The 24,239-nt window shown below is 46.1% G+C and overlaps 1 protein-coding gene across 1 annotated transcript in view; it reads right to left on the reverse strand.

Moving 5' to 3' along the window:
• USP31 (ubiquitin specific peptidase 31) overlaps positions 1–24,239 on the reverse strand; it is a 60,486-nt gene that overhangs the window by 30,465 nt on the left and 5,782 nt on the right. The window contains exon 2 of the mRNA XM_004586814.2: positions 137–274. Within this exon, the coding sequence (XP_004586871.2) occupies positions 137–274 (138 nt within the window). The remainder of the gene's footprint in view (positions 1–136; positions 275–24,239) is intronic.

A 24,239-nucleotide genomic window follows, 5' to 3' on the forward strand; every position in this document is an offset into this window, starting at 1 on the left:
GTGAAACACCCTCTAAGTAAACCACTGGATTTAATGCCCAGCCAGCACCATTACAGCTATCAACTTGACCCAGGCACCAAGTCCTCAGCAGAGGACTGCTCTCTCACTGACAGCCTGGCCGAGCGCATGTCCTCACCTTCACGGGGGGCTGGCCGCTCTGCTTCACAGCGTGATTGAGGTCTTCGTGAACTCGGTCCAAAAGCCACAGCAGGAACTCCTGGGCATCGTGCTGGGAATTTCCTCGATACTGAAGTGCGTTCTTTGACACGATACTCTGTGCAGGTAAAGAAATCAGCGTGAACAGGGGAGTTACTGGCTTCAAAGACAAAGCTATGTATTCAAAATCCTGAGTGGGGGGGAGGCAGGATCTCAAGCAGGTTCAGTGCATAGCAACGTGCAACCAGAGGCTAAATGTAAAAACCTCACCCCCAGAAACATACACCAAAGACCCTGAATCCCAATAACTAGCAATCCTACTTTCAGAAGTAGGTCTAAAAGAAACCATAAGAATAGCATGCCAAGACTTCTAAAAAGATATTCATCAGAAGTTTACAGTAGCAACTACATGGCATACCCACTGGGGGAAAAACAAAAAAATAAAGCTCTGGGCCTCATGTGAACCAGATCAGGAAAGAGCCAGGCTTGGTTCACTGTCCCTACTGGTGCAAGCATAAATCAGAATGGGTGAGGGTTCGTTGGGCTGTGCCACAGCATCAGATAGCAGATGCTGCACTGGGGCTAACTCTGTCAAGTTAAATGACAGAACCACCCAGAAAGTGCATGATCTGGGAGTGGACCCAGAAGGGAAATAATGGGCACCTCCCTCTTGAGTTATCACTCCCACCAGACAGCATGAAAACCAGGACTAGGGCAGACCTGGTTGCACATAACAGCACCCACCAGCATGTGCATGGGCTGGATATTAGGCCCAGTTGAGTTGAACTAGGCTTCAATGTCCATTAACATGTAGGAGAGCTGCATGGTATGTGGGACAGACTGGACAAGTCTGTGGTACATACAGGCAAGCATGGGAACCAGGGCAGGGGGCGGTCCTGGTGGGGGTTATTGTGGGTCGCTCCAACTAGGCTGCAGCTCCCACTGGTTTTTGTGAGGGCCGAGTTTGTGCTGGCCAGAATCAGGTCGGGCTGCAACATCCATTGTTTCGTGTGAAGACAGGGCTGGAAACAGAACTGACCCAGCAATTGCAACCACCAGTTGATTGCGGGCAATGGACTGTGCCGGGCCCTGTACTGGCAAGCACACACATGAATCTCATCTGGGATCACCTCAGACAAAGTTGCTTTGGGGATCTCCCCAAACGAACTGTCGGATTCAGAACCAACAATGAACAGAAGTGCAGGTTCCATGGTCTGCCACAGAGGGCAAGTGTCAAAGTTGAGCCTCCTCAGAGGTTCAGACAGAGCAGTGGAGAGCATATCCAGGTGCACATGGAGGATATGGCAGTCCATTGGAGCCTGCAGAGGACACCTGGTACCACAACAGAGGATGGAAGACAGAACAAATCAATCAACTATCCCAGCCTTGTGTGAATGAAAATCTGGACAGAGACTCTAAGATGGGCTGTGTCAACAAGTGGATTATGCAGCGATTCCATCGTGCTTGGAAGGGCGAGACTAGCAGCAATTCAGAACTGTTGAATTATCACAACCGCTCGAGCAGGACCCTCGGAGCATGCTCCACATCGGGGACCTGGGATGGGTGAGAGGCTGGGTGGGGTTTCCCCTTTTATCTGCCCCTTTACCCCAGATACAGAAAAAAAAAAAAAAGCAATAATGTGGAAACAATAGTCTTATCCACTTCCCTGTAGCCCTTGACTCTTTGTGCCCTAATCAACTATGTAAAGATTGTCAAAAATTAAGAAAAAAAAGAATAGCATGCCAAGACTTCTAAGAAGATATTCATCAGAAGTTTACAATAACAACTACATGGCATAGCCACTGGGGAAAAAAAATACAGCTGGGGCTGGTGTTATAGCATAGCAAGTAAAGCCGCCACCTGCTTCACCAGCATCTCCTATGGTCTAGTTCATGTCCCAGCAGATCTACTTCAATTCTGCTCCCTGCTAATGGCCTGTGAGGGCAGCAGATAACAACCCAAGTACTTCAGCACCTGCCACCCATGTGGAAGCCCTGGAAGAAGTGTGTTGCAGCCATCTGGAGACTGAACCAGTGGATGGAAGATCCTCTCCCTTCCACCCCATTTTGACTTTGATTATAAAGAAATAAAACCACTTTAAAACAAAACAAAAAAAAAAATGCAGTTCTGTTAAACAGGAAGATAGGCCATAAGCCAGTAGTGTGAAGAATGGATATATTGTTAGAAATGTATGCATGCCCACATAGGTACATACACAAAGTTCTACAATGACAAATTCCAAGTGGTACGTTTAGGTGAGAGAATTAGAGATGCTTTTTTTTCTTCTCACTTTCTGTATTTTCTAATCCTCTACAATGAAAATAGTTATGTGGTGCTTAAGGATGGCAATATGTTACAACAAACGCATTGCAGGGTCACCTCTCTGTCGTGTGAACGTCACTGCACACTCTGCCATGTACCTCTGGGCAACACAAGGCTGGGACCACAAAGCCATCGCTGACCGTAGTGCCCCTCTGTAGTACAGGACTCTACGACTTACTTAGTAAAGTGACTACAAGCTTCCCTTCAAACCTTCAACAGGCTTTACTTACTCAAAATGATTTTGTTGAAATGATAAATGTTTATGTAAGATACATTTTCAAGATCTCACAGTAAGGCACTAAAAGCCCAGTGAGGCCGAGAGGTGAAGAGTTGATGCATAACGCAAAACAAGACAGGGTGGTGGTGGCAGAAGGCAAGTGTCTCAGTCACAGAGAAACTTCGAGCGAAGCCAAGAGGGCAGCTAAAGTGAAGCTCCTGGAGCTGTTAGCATGAACTTATGCTGCACTTCATGTGAAGAAAGAAAACTGGCATGCCCTGGGGTTCACACACCAGGCTCAGGGCAAAGAGGAAATCACAAGCAGGGGTCGCTCAGACTTGACCACAGACAGCAGGTGGGAACACAGCCTCCAGGTGGGACCTCAGAGGAGACCAAGCCACCCAGGACACGGAAAACAAGAACAGGAGAATGGAATCCCAAGAAGTGGAACAGAGAGGCTGAAGAAAGATAAAGCAGGCCCAAGAACTGAAGACTGCCATATTGCCAAAAAGAAAATGAAAACAGAGATGAAAAGGCATAAAGGCACAGTGATGGCCCGTGGCCCAAGTGACCGAGTTCCTGCCGCCCACAGCTTCTGGTCCTGGCCTGGTCTAGTACAGCCAAGTCCCAGCTATTGTGGGCATGTGAGGGAATGGACCACTGGATATAAGACAGCTAACACTCTCATATCTCAGAGATATTTAAAAAAATTAGGAAAACATTTGTAATTTGGATTATAAATTACTGGGACTGACTCTGGCAAAGCAAACTAAACCGCCACCTGCAACACCAGTATCCCATACAGGTACTGGTTCAAATCTCAGCTGCTCCACTTCTAAGCCAGCTCCCAGCTATTGTGCCTGGAAAAGCAGCAGATGATCCGCTGTACCTACAAGTGAGACCTGGAAGAAGCACTTGGCTTCAGCCTGGCCCAGCCCTAACCATCAAAGCCATTTGGGCCGTGGAGCAGTAGACGGAAGATCTATGTGTGTGTGTGTGTGTGTGTGTGTGTGTGTGTGTGTGCACACGTGTGTGTGTAGATCCCCTTTCTCTGTAACTTCGCTCTTTAAGTAAAATAAATGTCTTTTTAAAAGGGAGGGCCATCAATGTAAGGAGCAACTTGAACAGAAGCCCCAAAAACTGACCCCTGGTCCCACCATCCTTGACTCAGTGCCACCTGGAATGCCTTGAATGCCTAACCCAGCACCACTGTAAATCCCCTAGGTCTTGACCCCACTAAGGCCCCAGGTCCCTAAGTAAGCTTAGAGACCTTCAGGTTCAAGCCTGTGCGCTCCACCAATCCCCTGGGGCATTTATCCCTGGTGTCCACCCACAGGCGCATCTGCCAACTTAACCCCGCACTCCCCGTACCCACCTCGAGGCTGCAGAGGTGTCTCTGCCCTTTGCGTGTGCGTGCTCTCGCTCTCTCTCTCTCTCTCTCTCTCTCTCTCTCTGTCTCTCTCTCTCTCTCTCTCTCTCTGCTCTGGCTTTTTCCCTGCCACACGGCTACCTTCCCTGCTAAAATAAAGACCTCCTCTAACTTAGGGCGTCAGTCAGCATTGTGATGATCAACCAGATGTGAATACTTTCGAAAAATGGATTTATTAAAACATCTTGAGATTCAGATTTGAGGGGAAAGCTCAGTGGAATACCAGAGACTATGGAGATGTTACTGACAAAGTTAGTAAAGAAGGATCCTAATAGCAAACATCCAAGCGCTGAAGGGCCCTGCTTGGACGGCATCCCCCAGAAGCAAGCACAGGAGGAAGGACAGACGCAGGGACGTGTTCGTTACTGAAAAGCCACCTGAATCCCAAACCCAACCTCCTCTTCCTCACACTTCACCCCTGCAGTCTAATATTTCACACACTTCATGTCTCACTCCACCTTGAAGGGATCTGGCTGTGGCCTTAAGTCACTCTCCTTTAGAGAAGAAATAAAGCCAGGGCCACTGAAACACACCGTGTGCGGAAAAATGACAGCTATTGAAGAGATTTCCTGGTTTAGAAAAAAAAATGGTTCAACAAAAACCTCACTAGTTAGTACTAGCAATTAAACTGTGACTACTCAGGAAGGAAGAGAAACAAGTGATTAGTAACCCTAGCCTGATGGATCTCAGAGGAAATCAGAGACAATACTGAGGTTTTCTATTTCTGACTTAGCTGGACAAAGGAATCAGGAACAGAGAAAAGACTGGGCCGCAGGGGGAGTGCAGAGTTTTGAGCAAGCAGAGTTCGAGGTCCCCGCACGATGCCACGCAAAGGTTATTAACAAGCAGGAGAATGTGAAGGAGAGCCACACTCACCCTACCTACCCTGCCAGTGTGGAGGGAGAACCCGGGAACAGCGGGCAGCGGGGACAAAATCCTAAACGATGACAGCGCTCACGGAAAAGCAGTTGGTGAAGGAGACTTGAGCTGACAGCCAGGCTAGCATGGCATCACACATGCCGAGGGAGGAGAAACTCCCTGGTACAGAAAAGGAGGCTAAGGCACACAGAGGGATCCTCTGGGATTTAAAGGCAAGCTCCCAGGCTGCTAGCACAGGCCACTCTGGCAAAGGTGAGAGTTGATTAGCAAGGGTTTCAGAGAAGGAAAGATAGAGAAGCGACAGTGACATGCCCCCCCAAATATCATCCTTCATGCCCCCCAAAAAAGGTTATAAAAGGAAGGAGGGAAGAACTGAGGAGCGACCTACAGAGCAGAGGGGCTTACAGGCCCAAGCGGAAAGTGAACGATTCTTCAGAGGGGTTGGAGAGACGAGGAAGCAGCCTTGAGCACGGGGGTGACGGACAGGGGCAGGTGGACAGTCACCGATTCAGAGCAGCATCAGGAAAGAAGGCAGGAGACCTGCCGCACCGTGCTGGTTTGTGGAGGACACGGGGGACAGAGGTCAAGTGCAAGGCTCAGCTCTGCCAGCGGAGTAACAAATCTCATGGTGTGTGGCTGGGTCAGGGCTCGGGAAGATAGCAAGTTTCTCTTCAGAGCCCTCATTATCTACTTCTACGGGCAAACAGAGGGGCACTAGTGGGGGCTAATGGCACCAACATCCCAAAACACAAACCAACTAAAATCAAACTCTACCTTATGCATCAGATATTTTACACACCGTTGTCCAAGTTTATGGGTGGAGATGATATTCAATTCTTTATCAGGATGGGATTAAACTGATTTCTGTTTCTTATCATTATCACTTCAACTCACTCAGCACATCTCCACCAATCACTGTGTGCGAAGGCTGCTCAGCAAGATTTTTTTTTGCCCAGCACGACTCGACAGGCACCAGGCCTCCCACAGCCCTCCGTAACTAGGACAGAACAGCTCTGGGAGAACCGCACCCTGCATCACCACCTCCAACGGGAAGATCAGGAAAAGAAACGGCACACATCCCAGACGCACAAGCTCCTCTTCGTGCCTCCTGTACCTCTCAGGACAGCGAGAGCCACCCAGGGCAGCACGTCTCCTCTTACCTCATTCCCAGACAAAACAAAATGCAGAATAATCCAGTAGTCAACTGTTTAGTGTGTGTCACAGCAAATGAAAAACTCTGGGAACCAGCAGATCTGAGTCAAGCTCGACTCTGCCTTCGCTGCTGGATCCTGAGGCAACGCGTGCAGCCTGGGACTCCTGTGTCCGAGGGCTGGGGGGCCCAGGTACCCCTCATCTTCACCCTGCTCCCCGCTCCAGGGGCCCAGCAAGCATTCAGTTTATATACTACGTCACACACAGCGGGGCTTTAGTTTGCTTCTTACTACTTTCTCATAGACTTTATTCTTTTGCTTGCTTTCCTAAAATTAATACTTCTGTACTTTTATAACATTTTTATAACACTGATAATCATTTTAATACAATCTGAGAAATCATTTAAATGTGTTACTTTTATTTAAAAAAAATAGAATGTGGACCCTGTGTCTCTTATATAGAATTTGAGTACAATGCTTTTCAGAAAAATATTAAACTGAATGTACTACCTGAATCTTACACATTCTACTATAAATACCGAAGTAAATGTTGGAAAAAAAAAAACTAGCAGAGTTTTAATTCAAGAAATTTTTAACTTACGCTTAAACAAAGTATTTAGAGTTTTTCCCCTTACAAACAAAACAAAACAAAGCAAAACAAGAGTTGAGAACATAGCTCAGAAAAGAAATGAAGTCTGCGTGGGCAAAGCTATTTGTTTAGACATGGGAGAAAGAGAGAGACAGGAAGTGCAGCATCCTTAATCCAAAAAATCCAAAATCCGAAACTTCTTGAGTGTCGACATGATGGAAAATGTCACATCTGACTTCATGGACAGGTGGCCTATCACAGTGCAATGTCCTCCCCATGCTGCAGACAACCACCTCAGGCCACAAGCGGATACTCTACACTGACCCTAAATGAATTTTGTGTTTACACTTGGGTCCTCTCGCCAACACAGCTCATTATCCTCATGCAAATATTAACAAAATCTAAAAAAAAAATTTTTTTCAAAATGCCACATGCTTCTGGTCCCAAGTCCTTCAGATAAGGGCTACTCAGCATGTCTTTGCAGTTTAAGAGAGAAGAGGAGATGAAATACAAACGGCTACGTCTACAGACAGTATCTAAAAGTGAAGTTTGCTCTCTGGCCTGCTATGGGAAATAACAGACCAAAACCTGTCTTAAGATATGGGTATCTTCTGAATCCATCTTTCAGACACCTATTAAATGGCTAAAGAATATATAAAACATAAGGGATGAAGTTTGTACAAATGGATGGATATTGTAAAAGCAGATGTGGTCCATACAAACACATCTACAGAGAAAGGAGGCCATGTGATGCTACAGTGCATCCACCCCAGGGCACAGACGGCAGCCATGGCCACCCTCTAGGGCTCTGGGCCCCTCCCTTGTCCCAACTTCAGCTCTGATGGAGATCTCCTAGCATAGGAGGAGCACAAATTCCACTGAGGCTGCGGTACCAAGCAGCTGTGGCAACATCAGGCCCTCGAAGGAGACCCTACAGCCTCCAACTTTCTTTCTCTGACTGGAATGCCCTCCTGCCCCAACCTGAAACCAACCCTCTCCCTCTCCTTTCTCAGCAGGACAAGGGTGGGAGGGAAGGCAGGAAGGAAGCAGAGAGGGATTCAGAAAGGAAAATGCAGGAAGTGGAGGGAAAAGGGCTTCTATCTCAAATGGAAAAGAAAACGCAGGAACAGCATCCTCTGGACTCTTCCATGTCCGGACACAGGGAAAGGCGTGATACTCCTAGCACAGAACTCCAGATGTTCCAGACAGAAGGCCCAACACAGCATGACTCGAGTACAGATGTTGCTCACATCCCAGACTCGGGAGTTAGACAGACTGTGATAGTAAAGGATATTTGCAGCACTGATTAAAAAAAAAATTAACTTTGGATTTTAAACAAAATCCCACATACCATGATCTTGAAGACAAAGACTTGCTGGTGAAACGAAGACTAGGGAAGGACAGCTAGCTCAAAGAAAAAGCTGCAATTAAGGGTTGTGCAATGGTTCCTGCGTTTCAAGAAATTATAGTAAGTTAAACCACAAAACCAGGGCTTTCAGTATGGTTGAAGGGGCAGGATAAAAGGAAAATCCATGAACAAGAATATTCTACAAACGATTCAGCGAGACGAACAAGATGCACAGATTCCCAATAGTTCAGCAAGAGAAGACCTCTAAGCACCCAGCGGATCAGTCTGTGCTGGAAACACAGCCCATATAGAAAGACGGGAGCCTGACCACGAGGGTCCCAGGACACCCCCATCATCCTGTCCTCGCCGCCTGCTCTCCCGACCCTCATATCTCTCTCCTTTCAGCAAAAGACAGCAGCAGGAGGACGAGTATGGGACTTTCCTGAGACCACAAGAGCATTTCCTAAGCTCTGAAACTGTATACAGATGCTATCATGTGCTTCAACAGCAAGGGCAAAGCGCAAAGGACAAAGGTCTCGCTCTGTGGTACTACAGAATCCTGAGACAGGACAAGCCCTCAATCTCAATCCTGGTATTTTCCTATAAAACTTACTCCAATAAACTTCCCTCTATGTATTATTCTTGTCATGTTTGTCATTTACAGAGGAAAAAACTGGGGTCCAGAAAAGTGAACTAACTTGTCCAAAGCTACTGAGGTCTTTCAAGTTCAACTAATTAAAAAATCCATCAAGGGCCCAGCACAGTAGCCTAGTGGCTGAAAGTCCTCACCTTGCATGTGCCGGGATCTCATATTGGCACCGGTTCTAATCCCGGCAGCCTTACTTCCCATCTGGTTCCCTGATTGTGGCCTGGGAAAGCAGTCGAGGACGGCCCAAAGCCTTGGGACCCTGCACCCACACGGGAGATCCAGAACAAGCTCCTGGCCCCTGGCTTTGGATTGGCTCAGCTCTGGCCTCTACAGTCACTTGGGGAGTGAATCAATAGACAGAAGATCTTCCTCTCTGTATATTTGAATTTCCAATAAAAATAAATAAATCTTCAAAAAAGAAGAAGAAGCCATCAAACACTTTGCCCAGAATTTTTGAATGAAGCAGCTTCAAATGACTTTCCCTCTTAGCGTGACTGAGAACTTGGTCAAGGCAGATAGAAAAAAATGTGTTGGAGACTGAGCCATGGTTGCACTAAATCTGACAATTCTGGGAACTTATCTGCTTTTCAATAAATCCTCATTAGTCAATTTTTTTCAGCTGTAATTTGCATTCTTTCTTGACTGAAATATGGACCAGAAACAAAAATGTAGTTTATCCACTAGAGCTGTTATTGTTTGAGGGATACACAGGAATTTGGACTATGCGGGAAGATCAAGTAGCAGCATGCTAGGGCTACAGTGCCGCCTCCTGTGTGTCTCAGGGTGGAGTGGGGGAGGGTTGGAGACACTGCTTCATCCATGTATGGGGGCTGGGGATCCCCACTTGGCCCTCCTCAGCTAAAGCAAAGGGGAGTGTCCACCTTCCAGGGTCCAGCTGCTCTGCTGGTGCAGGTGAATTCCGACCTTTCATCCATCTTCAAAGCCACTGAACTAGCTAAGAAACCATTACACTGCTGTTGTAGAACACTGCAAGTGTTTACAAGAGTTGTAAAAGCATCATCGTTGTATACCTTAAGCATACATAATTTTTACATCACTAATATCTTCATCAAGCTGTTTTAAAAATAACAGCTCTATAAAGACTTAAAACTGTACTTTTTGTCTGCATGACTACTAGTAGAGGCAGGAACTGAGCAGGAAATAAACAAAAGCCCACAACCACCGACCAGGGGACCCTTGTAGGCCACCCTGGCCTGCCAGGTGGTGGGAGGCAACAGCTTAGTCCTAGGAAGAGAACCAACAGCAACACCCGCTTCTGGTCAAAGGCAGGCCAGGAGAAGACGCCGGCTTGATTCAGCTCAGTGGCACCCCTTTGTGGGGAGGAAATAAAGTGAACCACACTTCTTCAGGGGTGGTATAAGTGGGCAAGGCAAAGAGCTGCAGAGGGTTGAGTTAAGGTCTTGAACTACCATCTAAGGCCAAGTATTCAAGTATTTCTTCCATACACACACACACCAGCAAAGTACACACCCTCATGATCTTCAAGATATTAATATTTGATGGTAACAGATCTAAAATGTTTTTGAACAATCTTCTAAGCAGATCCAAAACACTCTGACATCCCTTTGAAGCACTATTCTGCCATGGCATTTTTTAAAGCTGAAAAACCAATTAGTAGTAACCAACAGCTATTATTTATAAGCAGATCCAGCCAGTGTCATTATAAATTATACATTTATACTGCCATAAACACAGAGCATTCCAGTAAATCCTAACTGGCTGAAGATGCTTTCAGACCAGGGGCCTGTCGCATCTCACTGCTTCACAGCCAACACTGCATCCTTGACAGTCAACAGGGACTGGCTCCTGAGCCATACATAGGTAAGGATGGGTCTGGGTGCAGTAGTTCAGAGACATCCACATCCTCTCAGTGCAAGTTCAAATCCCAGCTCCACTCCCAACTCTAGCTTCCTGCTGGTATGCACACTGGGAAGCAACAGGTGATGGTTTAAGAACTTGGATTCCCACCACCCACAAGGGAGACCCCGATGGAGTTCCGGGCTCATGGCTTCATCCTGTTCCAGCCACAGGTGTTATGGCATTTTGAGATTGAACTAGCAGATGAAAAATCTGTCTCTATCTTCCAAATACATTTTTTAAAAATTAAAAATTTAAACAATGGATAGATCAGGCTGTTCTACCTTACCACTAATTACAGAAATACAAATTAAAATAATAAAATGAGACTTTCTAATTAGCAACTTAAAAATTCTTTTTGAAATTCCTGGCTCAGAATGCAGGCAGAAAGGACTGGATCCCGGCACCTTTTGGTCGCACCCTACGCTGCTGCCAGGGCAAGCTTGAGAGAAGCAGCTGCCAGCCCCACCAGGCCCCCACCCCACACTAACATTTCCTCCCAGGGTGTTTAAGATTAACACACGAGCCATCCCACTGCAGAGAAATCACACGGCTCTCCTCTTTCCTCTTCTCTCTGGCTGTCACTATTAAAATCATGAAATCATCAACCAGTAGTTATTTTCCATGAGCTGTTGCTTTTAAAGGAACTTGTTTTTTCTCCAGCTATCCTAATTTATCACAACTTCCATGAAATAAAGACTCTGAAATGAGGGAGATTTACCAAATTGGCCTTGTACTGTTTAAATAAGGAACTCTGATTTTAGGGGAAGAGTACAGACTGCTCCCACTTAACGTCCCTGTCATTTCTGGAAGTAGCTCTGGTCAGGGAACAGTTCTTGCTGTTTCCCTCCCCCCAGCTCTACAGAACCACGGCCTGCTCTCCAGAAGTTGGATTTCCTTCCTTGCAGTTTAACAACAGCCTTTCTGCCTCCACCACAGCTCAGAGGAAAGCAGTTACACAACTTAGTGCAGCTCATGAACACACCCACCACACGGGACTGAGTCCCATCTGGACAAGAGGCGTCACAGAATTGCAAACCTGTACAGAAATGCCTGTTTTCTCACCTGCAGCAGCGAAAGAATACTATGTGTGTCTGCCTTAAACACTGCGAGCAGTAAGTAAGATAACCCATCGCACAGGGCATCTGGAAACACAGATCAGCTATGCGAAAAAAGCAAGATGGAAAAAATAATGAAGCACAATGTGCTACCACTTACCACACACAAATAATTGGAACACACACAAATAATACACACATATTTTATATGCCCTAATATATATTTGCTTACATTTAGACGGTGAAAGAAAAAATCATAAGGACTTAAGGAGAAAAGCAATATAATATAGGAATCAGAGACACAGTCATTTCCTTTAATAATTCCTGTTTTGTGGATTCTACTTCAGGCCATATATTCCATTTTTTACATAATTACACAACACATTATATTGTAAAGGGCAATCTCTCATACTTGACATGAAAGATTTTAGCTACATATCCAACTGGTGACAAAGCACACTGATAACTATTCCAAGTGAATAACACACAGTAATGCAAGTATACAGTCCTAGTGAGCAAACGCTGTGGACAACAATAAAACTTAAATCTTAAACCACATTCAAGTGCTCATGCTACAATGGGATCATTACTCTGTCACTTACAGGTACACTGTGGGACAATGCAGATGAGGATTTGCAATGTTGTTAGAAGGCTGCAATAGATACGATTTCTCTTTAAAATAAAGCATTCATTTCTTAGGAACCACAAATAGCCCTAATGTCCTGAATGGGGTCCCTGTACTCTTGCACCTAAGAAATCAGCGCTCCTTAAACAGATCTGAACTCCAGATCTAGGACAAGATGAGAATGGAACACCTCAATTTCTTGACCTTACAGATTACAGGTACCATATCAAAAGGATCTGGGAGTCAACAAGCCCCATTAGCCAACAACAGGACCTCAGGGGCAACCATCAGGTTAAAATACGTAATTGGGTTCTGGGCAATGGCTCGATCAGCTAATCCTCTGCCTCCAAGTGCCAGAATCACATATGGGCACTGGTTCGTGTCCCAGCTGCTCCACTTCCCATCCAGCTCCCTGTCTAAGGCCTGGGAAAGCAGCAGAGGATGGCCAAAGCCTTGGGACCTGCACCCACATGGGAGACGTGGAAGAAGCTCCTGGCTCCTGTCCTAGTTTTACTTCAGCTCCAGCCATTGTGGCCATTTGAGGAGCAAACCAGCAGATGACAGACCTTTCTTTCTGTCTCTCCTTCTCTTCTTCCAATAAAAAAAACCTCAAACTGGCTGAACACAAAGAACAAGCTTAACCCATGAGTTCGTAATGTTAAAAAACTTGACTAACCATATTTGGAAATCCAGTAATTATTTTAAAAACTAAAAAACAAAATTAAGATAACCCAAGAAATTTTTCTCCTAGCTTTTCTCCAATAAAATGAACTTCAGAGTAAGCCAATTATTGATGAGGCTCAGAGCTTTGGTGCAAGTGTCCCAGCTGAGTAAAGAGAGAGCCCAACCACTGGAACTGCACCGGTCATCAGTCCCAGATAAACACATGAACCAGCACCTGCTGATGCTAAGGGAAACAATCAGACAGCATTGGTCATCCCCTAGATGAGCACACAAGCCAGTACCTGTTGATATTAAGGAAGACACAGACAGCATGAGCCTCCCAGACTAGTTAACAACACTACCCACACAAGTGGTTTTACCAAAAAGGCAGGAAGGGCAGGGGGGAAAAGTCTAAACTCGAATCTCACAGCTCTGAATCAACTACCATTCTACAGGAAATACAAAGACAGAGGAACACTTGATTTTAGCAAACACAGTACAAAAAAAAAAAAATCACACTATGGAAAGTTCCACAGTTGTGCTCTTCAAAGGATGATATAGGGACAGGTCTATGACAACTTAAGTGCAGAAATAAAAAAAACAAATGTTCAGAAGCATTTATAAATTGACAATAACTTTATGTCTGCTGAACATAATAATTTTAACGGGGTTGTTCTCACAGATGCAATATTTTTATATCAACTGTCTATAATTCATTTCTATTTTATTTTCAAACTATCCATGATGGATTGAAAATTTTAAAAATAAGGAGTCCTTACACTCAATCTGCAAAACACTGCTCTACAGAACAAACAGCATTTCATTCAACAAGCAAATTACAAGAGGAAAAAGAAACGGGATGGACAGATTATGAGAAACCTAATGGGTAATGGGCAATCCACTAAAATCTGGGTCCTCTCCAACACAGCAGCTGTGAAAGCTGGGCACGCACACCGAAGCACACACGTGTCCAGACAGGATGAGTAGCAGACGCAAACACAGGTGGACGGCTCATGCTACTGAAGAACCAGTGGGAACTGTCCTGAGGTGGAGAACGGCACTGTGATTTTCAAAGCATGCCTATCTTTCGAAGGTATATACTGAATTACTTCTGCAGGAAGCATATTTGGAATTTGCTTCAAAAGCCTGTGAGAAGAAAGGCAAAGTCCCACGATGAAAGGGGAACGCCCGCAGGCGGCCAGCTACCAAAGCTCGGGGGTGCCCAATGGGCTCACTATACTCCTCTCCTGAGTGTGCATCTGCGGTCTTCAGGGAGCTTTCTGAAACCTACGCTGTTATTGCTGTGATTTAAATGTAATTATGAGATACATCTAGTAGCACCACAGAAAAATGCCAAATAAAATGAGAGTCGTTCAATTACAGGGAGTTAAGCAAACTTCATGGAGGAGTAGCTTTTAACGTGAGCCTTGAAGAATTGGGGAGCTCTGGATGCACGAAGGAGAAGAGTGAAAAGGCGAGACAAGTGTGCAAATATGAGGCCTCAGTGAGGGGTGGGAAGGTGCTCAGGTGAGTGTGAGACCCTGAGACCAGCAGTGCCAACTCACTGCTCTGCGCGGGACATTTCACACAGACACCCCACCTGTTCCTGACAGCCATCCACGGAGGAACCATCATAGAGGACGACACAGGACTAAAGGAATGCAACCACGGTCTCTAGCTCTTCAGTTCTTTCCCTGTGTCCCACTGCCTCCAGATGAAAACGTGGAAGGTGGGGTCCCTTCAGGGAAAAGCTTAAAAACCAAGCCAAAAAATTTACACCACATTTTGTATGTATAAAGTGGCGATTTTTAAAGAAGAGAAACGGGGGCTCAGCACAATGGCCTAGCACCTAAAGTCCTCGCCTTGAACTCGCAGTATCCCATATGGATGCTGGTTCTAATCCTAGCAGTCTCACTTCCCATCCAGCTCCCTGCTTGTGGCCTGGGAAAGCAGTCGAGGACAGCCCAAAGCCTTGGGACCCTGCACCCACATAGGAGACCTGGAGGAAGTTCCTGGCTCCTGGCTTCAGATCAGCGCAGCACAGGCCGTTGCACTTACTTGGGCAATGAATCATCAAACGGAAGATCTTCCTCTTTGTCTCTCCTGCTCTCTGCATATCTGACTTTGCAATAAAAAAACAAATGAATCTTTTTTAAAAAATTAGAATATCAAGGCCAGTCTTAGGGTACAGCAAGTTAAGCCACTGCCAGTGAGGCTGGCATCCCATGTGGGCATCGGTTCGAGTCCCAACTACTCCATTTCCAATCCAGTTTCCTGCCAATTCACCTAGGAAAGCAGAAAGAAGATTCCCAAGTACCTGGACCCCTGACACCCACACAGGAGACCCCAGACAGAATTCTAGGCTCCAAGCTTTGGTCTGGCCCAGTGGCGACTTGGGGAATAAGCCAGCAGATAGAAGCTCTCCCTGTCTCTCCTCCCCTTCTCTGTAACTCTGCCTTTTAAATAAATATACATGGGGGGGGGGGGGGGACGAGAAAACCAAGAGTTAAAGTGACAAGCTTAGACAGGCTGCTTTCTTCCACGTGGAGGCAGCCATCCAGGGCGGCGTCTCCTGACCAGCCCCATGAAGCCTCCGGCAGCACAAACTGTGGACACACTGCTTGCCACCATCGGAGCCCAACAACTGGGGGGGAAGAAGCAACAGATGCTGGGTGACTGGCCAATTCCTTTAGGAACTGTCACAGTCCCCAGCATGAAACAATGACTTCTCCACAGAGGAGGATCACAACCGAGCGCAAGCCAAGATAGCCGGATGTGATGCGCTCCGCTGTGAAAATGCTGTTTGTGAAACACAAAAGGTCATCTGAGGAACAGCCAGTGAACAATTCATTAGCGGAGGAAACAAGGAAGAAGCGCACACACACACACAAAAGGACAGAACTTTAAATTACTCCATTTTGAATGATTTCTTTTCCACTACCATATATAAAAGGGTTTTTTGTGCAAACGATGAAGTCATTGTTTTCCAGTGTCCTTACCATAGGAAACAGCTGTGGAGAACGACACAAACAGAGAACATTGCCCTATTCAGTAGCCCCTCATTGTGGCGAGTGTGTAGATGGGGACAGGAAAAATCCATCAGACCACATCGACAAAGGTGGCACATCCACCTAAGAACTTCACGCCACACACAAGAGGGACAACGGGACAAGCACCTGCACTCGCATTGTCACATCTGTCTCAAATGTCTCGGGGGAGACACGCTTCTCCGTTTACACCAGATCAGCTCCTTTCCATGTGTGTCACCACAGAACTTCATTAATTCACTCTGCACAGGATCTGAAAATGATATACTTTTTTAATCATTTGAAAAAACGCTTTCCCAGGACTCTTTCGCTCAAATCCTTTATGGCCACCTGCACTGGGCGTTCCCAGCCACCTGAGCCACCTGCAGCCACCTGCAGCCACTGTGCTTTCCCAGTCTCCACGAGCACCCTCTGAAGGACGCCCAGATCCGAGTCCTCCACGTAGTCACTCCTCACACACACAAAGCTGCCTGCTTCACACAGTGCCACTGCTGCCATACGTCCTGCCTGCAAGGCAAGGGAAAGCAGGACCGATGAGCAGAGCAACAGACTGAACCCAGCCAGATGCACTTAGGGTGTGTGACCCCACTACACAGTATCACCCAAAACTGCTTTAGTGATACCACTACGTGGGGGCAGCTCTTTATTGCCAGGCAACTTCCTCCTAAAACCTTGTTTACTGAGGCCAGCCAACCCCTTTTCCGATCTGTCCCCTTCTTTCTCAAAGCTTGAAGTGTAAAGTTATCACAGTCCTCGACAGAGGGCTGACCCAGGACACAACGGAACTGGGTGCCAGAGGCTGGTTTGCACACTGTCCTTGGCCGTGGCCTCTTGGCCTCAGATTAACCAATTCAGCATCGACTTCTTTTAAACTAGCCACAGACATCCAAAGCTAAGTCAAGTCACAATGGCTGCCTGTAAGGAATCGGGGAAGACAGACAACAACAGGTTAAAAAGAGAATTTTCTCACCACTGAGAGTCCGCTTTTCTACGTTTTTGAACAGTTCATACAACGCAAGGATTATGTGGTCCCAGGAAGAGCGTGAGCCAGTCCACACAATCCTTCACGCTGGGGGTGAACAGCCAGTTCTCCAATGAACTCTCTGTGTTTTCCTGTTATTAGCTGATTGTGGCTGTGTTACTGTAACATTATTATTGGTCTGCTTTGTTAAAAGTTACTGATTTTACCAGCGACAGGCAGGCATTTGGTAAACATAATTATTATCAGTTCCAAATTAATAGATGTTTAATGTTAAAATTTGCACAGAATTACTCTATTTTGTGATATGATACAATTATCATAAAATTCAGAGCACTTTTAAAGAATTGCATGCAAGAAGATTCAGCAGTAATAATACGACGGCATACCAAAAACACAACTACATCACCAAACCAAGCACACAAACCCCTTCTGTGAACCAGCGGGCGGTGACAAGGCTGGCTAACAATGGTGACATCGGTTAGCACTTGCTGAGCATGGATGGATGCTGTCCCAGGCCCTCCGCCAAGTTCTTCTCTCATTTGTTGTCAAAACAGCCTTATTAGGTAGACACACTCTTATCTCCATTTTGCAGAGGAGGAAGTGCAGGCCACAAGGGCAGCGCCCCAGATCCCGAGGCTGGCAGCCGGTGCAGGGAGGATGAGGAGCAGCAGGGCACGCCAGCCCTCCACCCGGCTCTTACACAGAGCAGGAAGAGCAAGCCTTAACAGAAACCCCCCAATTTAAACATGGGCCGTACACAATCCCAAACTGCTGTTTTAACTACAGAAGAATTGAAACATTATCCTAAACATCCAAATAACTTATCTACAGAGGTAATAATAAAAGCAATATGGGCAAGGAACAGGAGCAAAAAACAGAGATTAAAATATGTAATACATAAAGGCATCAAACTAAAAGAATCACAGACTGAGAAAGTTACATCAAATATATCAAAGACTTATAAACTTGTCACTTTATACTCACAAATACTTTAGGAAGAATGATTATAAAATAAAACAATCAATCAACTAAAACCATAAAATTTTAGTAGACATCATGACCAAATCGGGTTTATTCCTTTTCAACAAAGACCAGTGTCACATACCAAACATTAAAGGGATGAAGGAGGCAAAAACAAAACACAGGATCATTTCAATTAGAACAGAGAAAAGCACTTGCCAAGATCCAACACTCTTTCATGATAAAACACCCAACAATCCAGGCACAGAAGGCAACCTCCCCAGCATGACAAAAGCCACATATGAAAAGCCTGTTTCTAACGTTATAGTTAATGGTGAAAGACTGAAAGCGTGCCCCTGAATCCCAAGAAGCAAGACAAGCTATTTACTGTCAGCTCTTCAATCCAACACAGTATTTTTTAATGCTTGTAACATGCCTCACTCACCGGGAGGAACAGAGACTATGGTCAAACACATTGATTTTTTTTTTTTTAATTATTTATTATTTAACTTCAGTAATTACATTGTATTATGTGACACAGTTACATAGATACTTGGGTTCTCCCCACCCCTCCCCAAACCCTCCCACCATGGTGGATTCCTCCACCTTATTGCATAACCACAGCTCAAGTTCAGTTGAGATTTCCCCATTGCAAGCGTATACCAAACATAGAGTCCAGCATCTTATTGTCCCGTCAAGTTCAACGGTCTGATGACAGAGCCAGCAGAGTATCATCCCAGTCAATTGAAAGCTCCAACATACCATCAGCAAAAATTTACATCATTATGGAATTAATTGACATAGTAATGAGTAACCAATATGTTAAAAGTAAATGCGGGTTCCCAGCCACCTTCTGTGACCACCTCACCTATACTTCAATTTTAGTTTATACACAACATATAACATTCAAAACATAACATGTTATACATAACATCATATCATCTTAAATTAAGGCAAACATGTGGTATTTAACCTTTTGGGATTGGCTCATTTCCCTTAGCATTATGGTTTCCAGTTTGGCCCATTTGGCCACAAAGAACTGCATTTTGTTTTTTTTAATAGCTGAGTAGTATTCCATGGAGTAGATGAACCATAGCTTTCTTATCCAATCCTCTGTTGATGGGCATTTTGGTTGTTTCCATGTTTTTGCAATTACTGATTGTGCTGCTATGAACATAGGAGTACATGTTGGTTTCTCATAGAACAAGTGTTCTGGATATATTCCTAGGAGTGCTATAAACCCACACAGATACAGCCAAATAATCTTTGACAAAAAGACAAACGACAACCCAGGCAAATGGGAAGGTCTGTTCAATAAATGCTGCTGGGACAACTGGTTGATAGCCTGCAGAAACAAAAAAATAGATCCACATCTCTCACCATACACTAAGATCAGATCTAAATGGATAACAGATCTAAACCTACATCCAGAAACCTTCAAACTTTTGGAAGAAAATGTTGGAAACACACTGGAACACTTAGGGGTAGGCCCTCACTTCCTAAAAAAGACTCCAGATGCAGTAGAAATCAAGACCAAAATAAACAATTGGGACCTCATCAAACTAAGAAGCTTCTGTACAGCTAGAGAAACAATCAACAAAGTAAAAAGGCAACCCACAGAATGGGAGAAGATCTTCGCACACGACATAGGTGATAGAGGGCTAATATCCAGAATATACAAAGAGCTACAAAACAACCAAAATGTCAAAACAAACAACCCACTCAAGAAATGGGCACGGGAAATGGGCAGACACTTCACAAAGGAACAAACCCAAATGGCAAATAAACATATGAAAAAATGCTCAAGTTCCCTGGCAATAAGGGAAATCCAAATTAAAACATCAATGAGGTACCACCTAACGCCAGTAAGACTGGCCCACATGAATAAAAGCACCAACGACACTTGTTGGCGAGGTTGCGGGGAAAAGGGAACCCTACTCCACTGCTGGTGGGGCTGCAGGCTGGTACAGCCTCTATGGAAATCAGTATGGAGAATATTCAAACAACTCAAATTAAACACATTGATTTTTTTGTGTGTGTGACTTTTTGGTTTTCCAAACATGACACTACCCACCAACGTGCTTCAAAAAGTACACAGAAAAACAGAATTAAGCAATAAGTTCATTCAGTGCAAATTTTGAAATCCATGTAGTTGTTTCATAGCATACATTTTCCTTAAATTTTTATTTTTTTAAGATTTTTATTGGAAAGTCAGATATACAGAGAAGAGGAGAGACAGAGAAGATCTTCCATCCGCTGACTCACTCCCCAAGTGGCCGCAATGGCTGGAGCTGAGCCAATCCGAAGCTGGGTGCAGGGACCCAAGGACTTGAGCCATCCCCTGCTACTTTCCCAGGCCATTAGCAGGGCGCTGGATTGGAAGTGAAGCTGCTGGGACTTGAACCAGTGCCTATATAGGATGCTGGTGCCATAGGCAGGGGCTTATCCTGTTATCCCACTGTGCAGTCCCATATTGTTTCATTAAGATAAATTTCCAGACATGTCTTCAGAGCATCAAAAACTTAGGTGTTTTTTTTAAGATTCTTTTTTTTTTTTTTCAATTTTTACTAGAAAGGCAGATTAACAGGGAGAAAGATCTTTTGTCTGTTGGTTTACTTCCTAAGCACCGGAGCCAGGAGCCTCTTCTAGGTCTCCCACATGGGTGCAGAATTCCAAGGCTTTGGGCCATCCTCTACTGCTTTCCCAGGCCACAAGCAGGGAGCTGGATGGGAGGTGGAGCAGCCAAGACATGAACCATTGCCCATATGGGATCCTGGCACATGCAAGGTGAGGTCTTTTAGCCACTAGGCTACTGTGCTGGGCCCAAGCTTATGAATTCTTTTGACTTCATATCTCTTTCCTTTCACAAAAATGTTAACGGAAAATCAGGCCTGGTACGGTAGCCTAGTAGCTAAAGTCCTCATCTTGAATGCCTGGGATCCCATGTGGACGCTGGTTCTAATCCCGGCTGCCCCGTTTCCTGTCCAGCTCCCTGCTTGTGGCGTGGGAAAGCCGTCGAGGATGGTCCAAAGCCTTGGGACCTGCACCCACATGGCAGACTCAGAAGTTCCTGGATCCTAGCTTTGGACTGGCCCAGCTTGCTCTGCTGCAGCCATTAGGAGAGTGAATCAGTGGAAAGAAGATCTCTCTTCTCTCTCACTGTAACTATCTTTTCAAATAAAAAGATAAATAAATGTTTTAAAAATAACAAAACAGCTGCATCTATACACGATTCATATTTACTACAATAGGAAACAGCATGGAGAAAAAGCTCAATAAAAGAGAACTGGGTAAGTAAATTAACAATGGCAGAGTATAACACCATGCTAAACATTAAACACTATGAAGTCTGCTACTTAGAAACATGGAGACAGTCTTGTAAGTTGCATTATCTACACCAGCCTCAGTGGCAGCTGTGTCACATGCCTACACACATGGACAAGTACCCAAATGCACATAAGTGGCACATGAGAGCAAAGCGCCCAGTAAGAGCACAGATGTGGCCACACTGCCTCCGTCCCCCATCAGGGCTCTGCCCTGCGAATGTAAGAATCCGACTGAGTCAAATCAGAGTAACAGACCACTGCTAGCTCACGATGCTGGCTGCACTGGCTTCTTTCCTAACCTCAGCACCTGGATTTTATACCAACTGCAAATCTCTAACTTCAACTACCAAGCATCTCCCCCATTCATGCATTAACAGTGGACTTGAGCTCTAACATGTCTAAGACAGCAGGCCTATCATCTCAGTTTCCCAAGAGGCTAAGATGTGCACTTGTCCTGCCTGAACCTGGTCTCTCCCTTTGCCCTTCTCTATCACCGCAGCCATTCTCAGTGCCTTAGCCCTTCAGCATCCGTTCCTTTAAAAAGAAAACTGTATCAGTACCACAAGACTGTCTGAAAGGCTATGGTGCTATGCTGGCAGGATGCTCTTCTCTGGTACTGCACCCCAGGACTGACTACCCGATCCCACTCTGCCCAGGTCATCACTCGGGCAGCTTCTTTCCCCACATCCTGGCCCAATCCCAAACTCTGCCCTGCCTCCTGTGCACACTGGACCTGGGGATTCTCTGAATGAGCCAGGCTGTTGGAATTCCAAGCCTTTAAACTGGCTGGGTTTGCTGCCCTAGAAAGAACTCTGCCACCTAACAAAGCCCTGCCAAATGCCTCCATCCTTCCATCAGTTACTTCCCGGCCAGCCTGCACAGCTCTTTTTAAGATTTAAGAGAGAGAGAAGAGGTCTTCTAGCCACTGGTTCACTCCTCAACTGACCACAACAGCTGGGAGCAAGCCAGGCCAAAGCCTGCAGCTACCTTCACATTGTACAGGGGCGCAGGGACCTGGGCCTTCCTCTGATGCCTTCTGGAGTCATTAGCAGGAGTTGGATCAGAAGTAGAGCAGCCAAAGCTTTTAAATGCATGTCCACATAAGATGCTGGCATCACAGGTGGCACCTTCACCTACCATGCCACAGCACTGACCCTGAACAGCACTTCTGCACTTAACTCTGTTACAGCACTCTTCCCACCCTACTGTAATCATTTCTTTAGTCACCTGTCTTCCTTCTAGATCCTAAATCCTTGAGGGCACAGCCCACCTCACTCATCTTTAGATTCTGGTGACTTAAAACACGGGACCGGTGCAGGAAACCTGTGGACTTTGTAAATCCACATCCAGTCTGCAAAATATCAAGCTGGGTTTGGTTCTGAGCAGTTACAACCTACACTTGTGCAGTTCCACACTGGATGCAGGGCTGACGGAAGGCTGTCAAACTGTAGCATGCACCAGACCTCACCGTGTTCTCAGCTCTCCTCTCCATCGCTTCAGCAGATCCTCTCTCCTGACATGCTCAGTGGTGGCTTCCCCAGAGGGCCTGGCCTTGGACTCCTGATCCGTACACTTAACCCACCTCTATGCAGTGACATCCACGTCTACTAAGTTGGCCCAAAGTTGCACCAACTTCCAAATCCTCTTATCGGGGGAGCAGAGGTATTATGACCGCACATATTCCAATGAAATGCATGATCCTCTCGGATCCCCAGGCTCCACAAACCACTTCTCCTTTAAAACGACCTAATTCCTATTGGGAATCGCTGCTTCTCCACCACCTGGGCCTGCAACACGGGCGATCCCCATACCTCTCTACCCTGAGCTCCACCTTTTCCTCCCCTCACACCTGTCCTCTCCATGCATTTACCTTCTCCTCCCCAGCTGCATGCCAGCTCACCACCAGACCCACTTTTCTAAAACACCACGCTCCTGAAGTCAGTCTGCTCAACTCAGGAAGGCTCAAGGGCATCACTGGCAAGGGCAGCCTCCAGGCTGAGCCGTTCCTGACTTGCTACATTTACTTCCCACTTAATCCCACCCAGTGGTTCTCCACCAGCTTTCCCTTGCTCTGCTGCCCCAGGGCCATCATCACATCTGAGACATTTCTGATTCTCCTGATCGGAGTGGGGAGGGGAGATCCCTGGAGGATGATGGCCAGGGACTTCACTGTAGTTCCCACAACACCAGGGCAGCTCCCCGCAACAGACTAAGATCTAGCCCAACCAGCACCCAAGTAGACAGCCCTGCTGTGACCCTGGAGCTTCCCTACCCCTTTGCTCAGAGCATCTCCCCAGTGCTACCGTCTGCCTCCTCTGTGACAATCAAAGTTCCACGGAGGAGGTCTGCAGTGTTCTCTCTGCCTTGCTGGTCTCCACTACAGACCGAGTGCCCAGCTCAGTGCGGGAGAGGCAGTTGGAAAGTCGAGTCTGCAGAAGCAGCTTACTGACAGACAGTGAGAGAAGACAAACAACTGCATCTCATACTCACCAGCTCGCCTTCTCTGAACTCTCCCTCAGCTGCTAAGCTGGCTGGAGCAGTTTCGTATTGCTTCCCTTTAAGCATCTGAGTTCCTCAGGGCCAGAACCTTTGCCCTGTAATCTTCACACCGAGCTAACCTGAAACAGCCCCTTTATAAACAGTAATTTGCAGCCAGCGTGGCCACTGTCAGCTGCTAGGTTGGGAAGTGACTGCCCCCCAAGGTGTGTGTGTTGGAAACAATCACTCGCATCATCACCTTTGAAAGGTGCTCAGACTCAAGGGGATTCATTGGTACAGTGGTGGGCTCCAGATAAAGGGCCCAGTCTGGCCCCTTTCCTTTCTCCCTCATCCTCTCTCACGCAGACGCAGAAGCAAGCTCTCTCACCTGCTGCCTTCTGCCATGGGCCGTTGCACCAAGAAATCCCTGAGCAGATGTGAGCCCCTCAGTAGTGGACATAGCAGCTTCCAAAGCTGTAGGA

Source organism: Ochotona princeps, chromosome 24 (assembly GCF_030435755.1).
Source record: "Ochotona princeps isolate mOchPri1 chromosome 24, mOchPri1.hap1, whole genome shotgun sequence".
Classification (NCBI taxonomy): Eukaryota; Metazoa; Chordata; class Mammalia; order Lagomorpha; family Ochotonidae; genus Ochotona; species Ochotona princeps.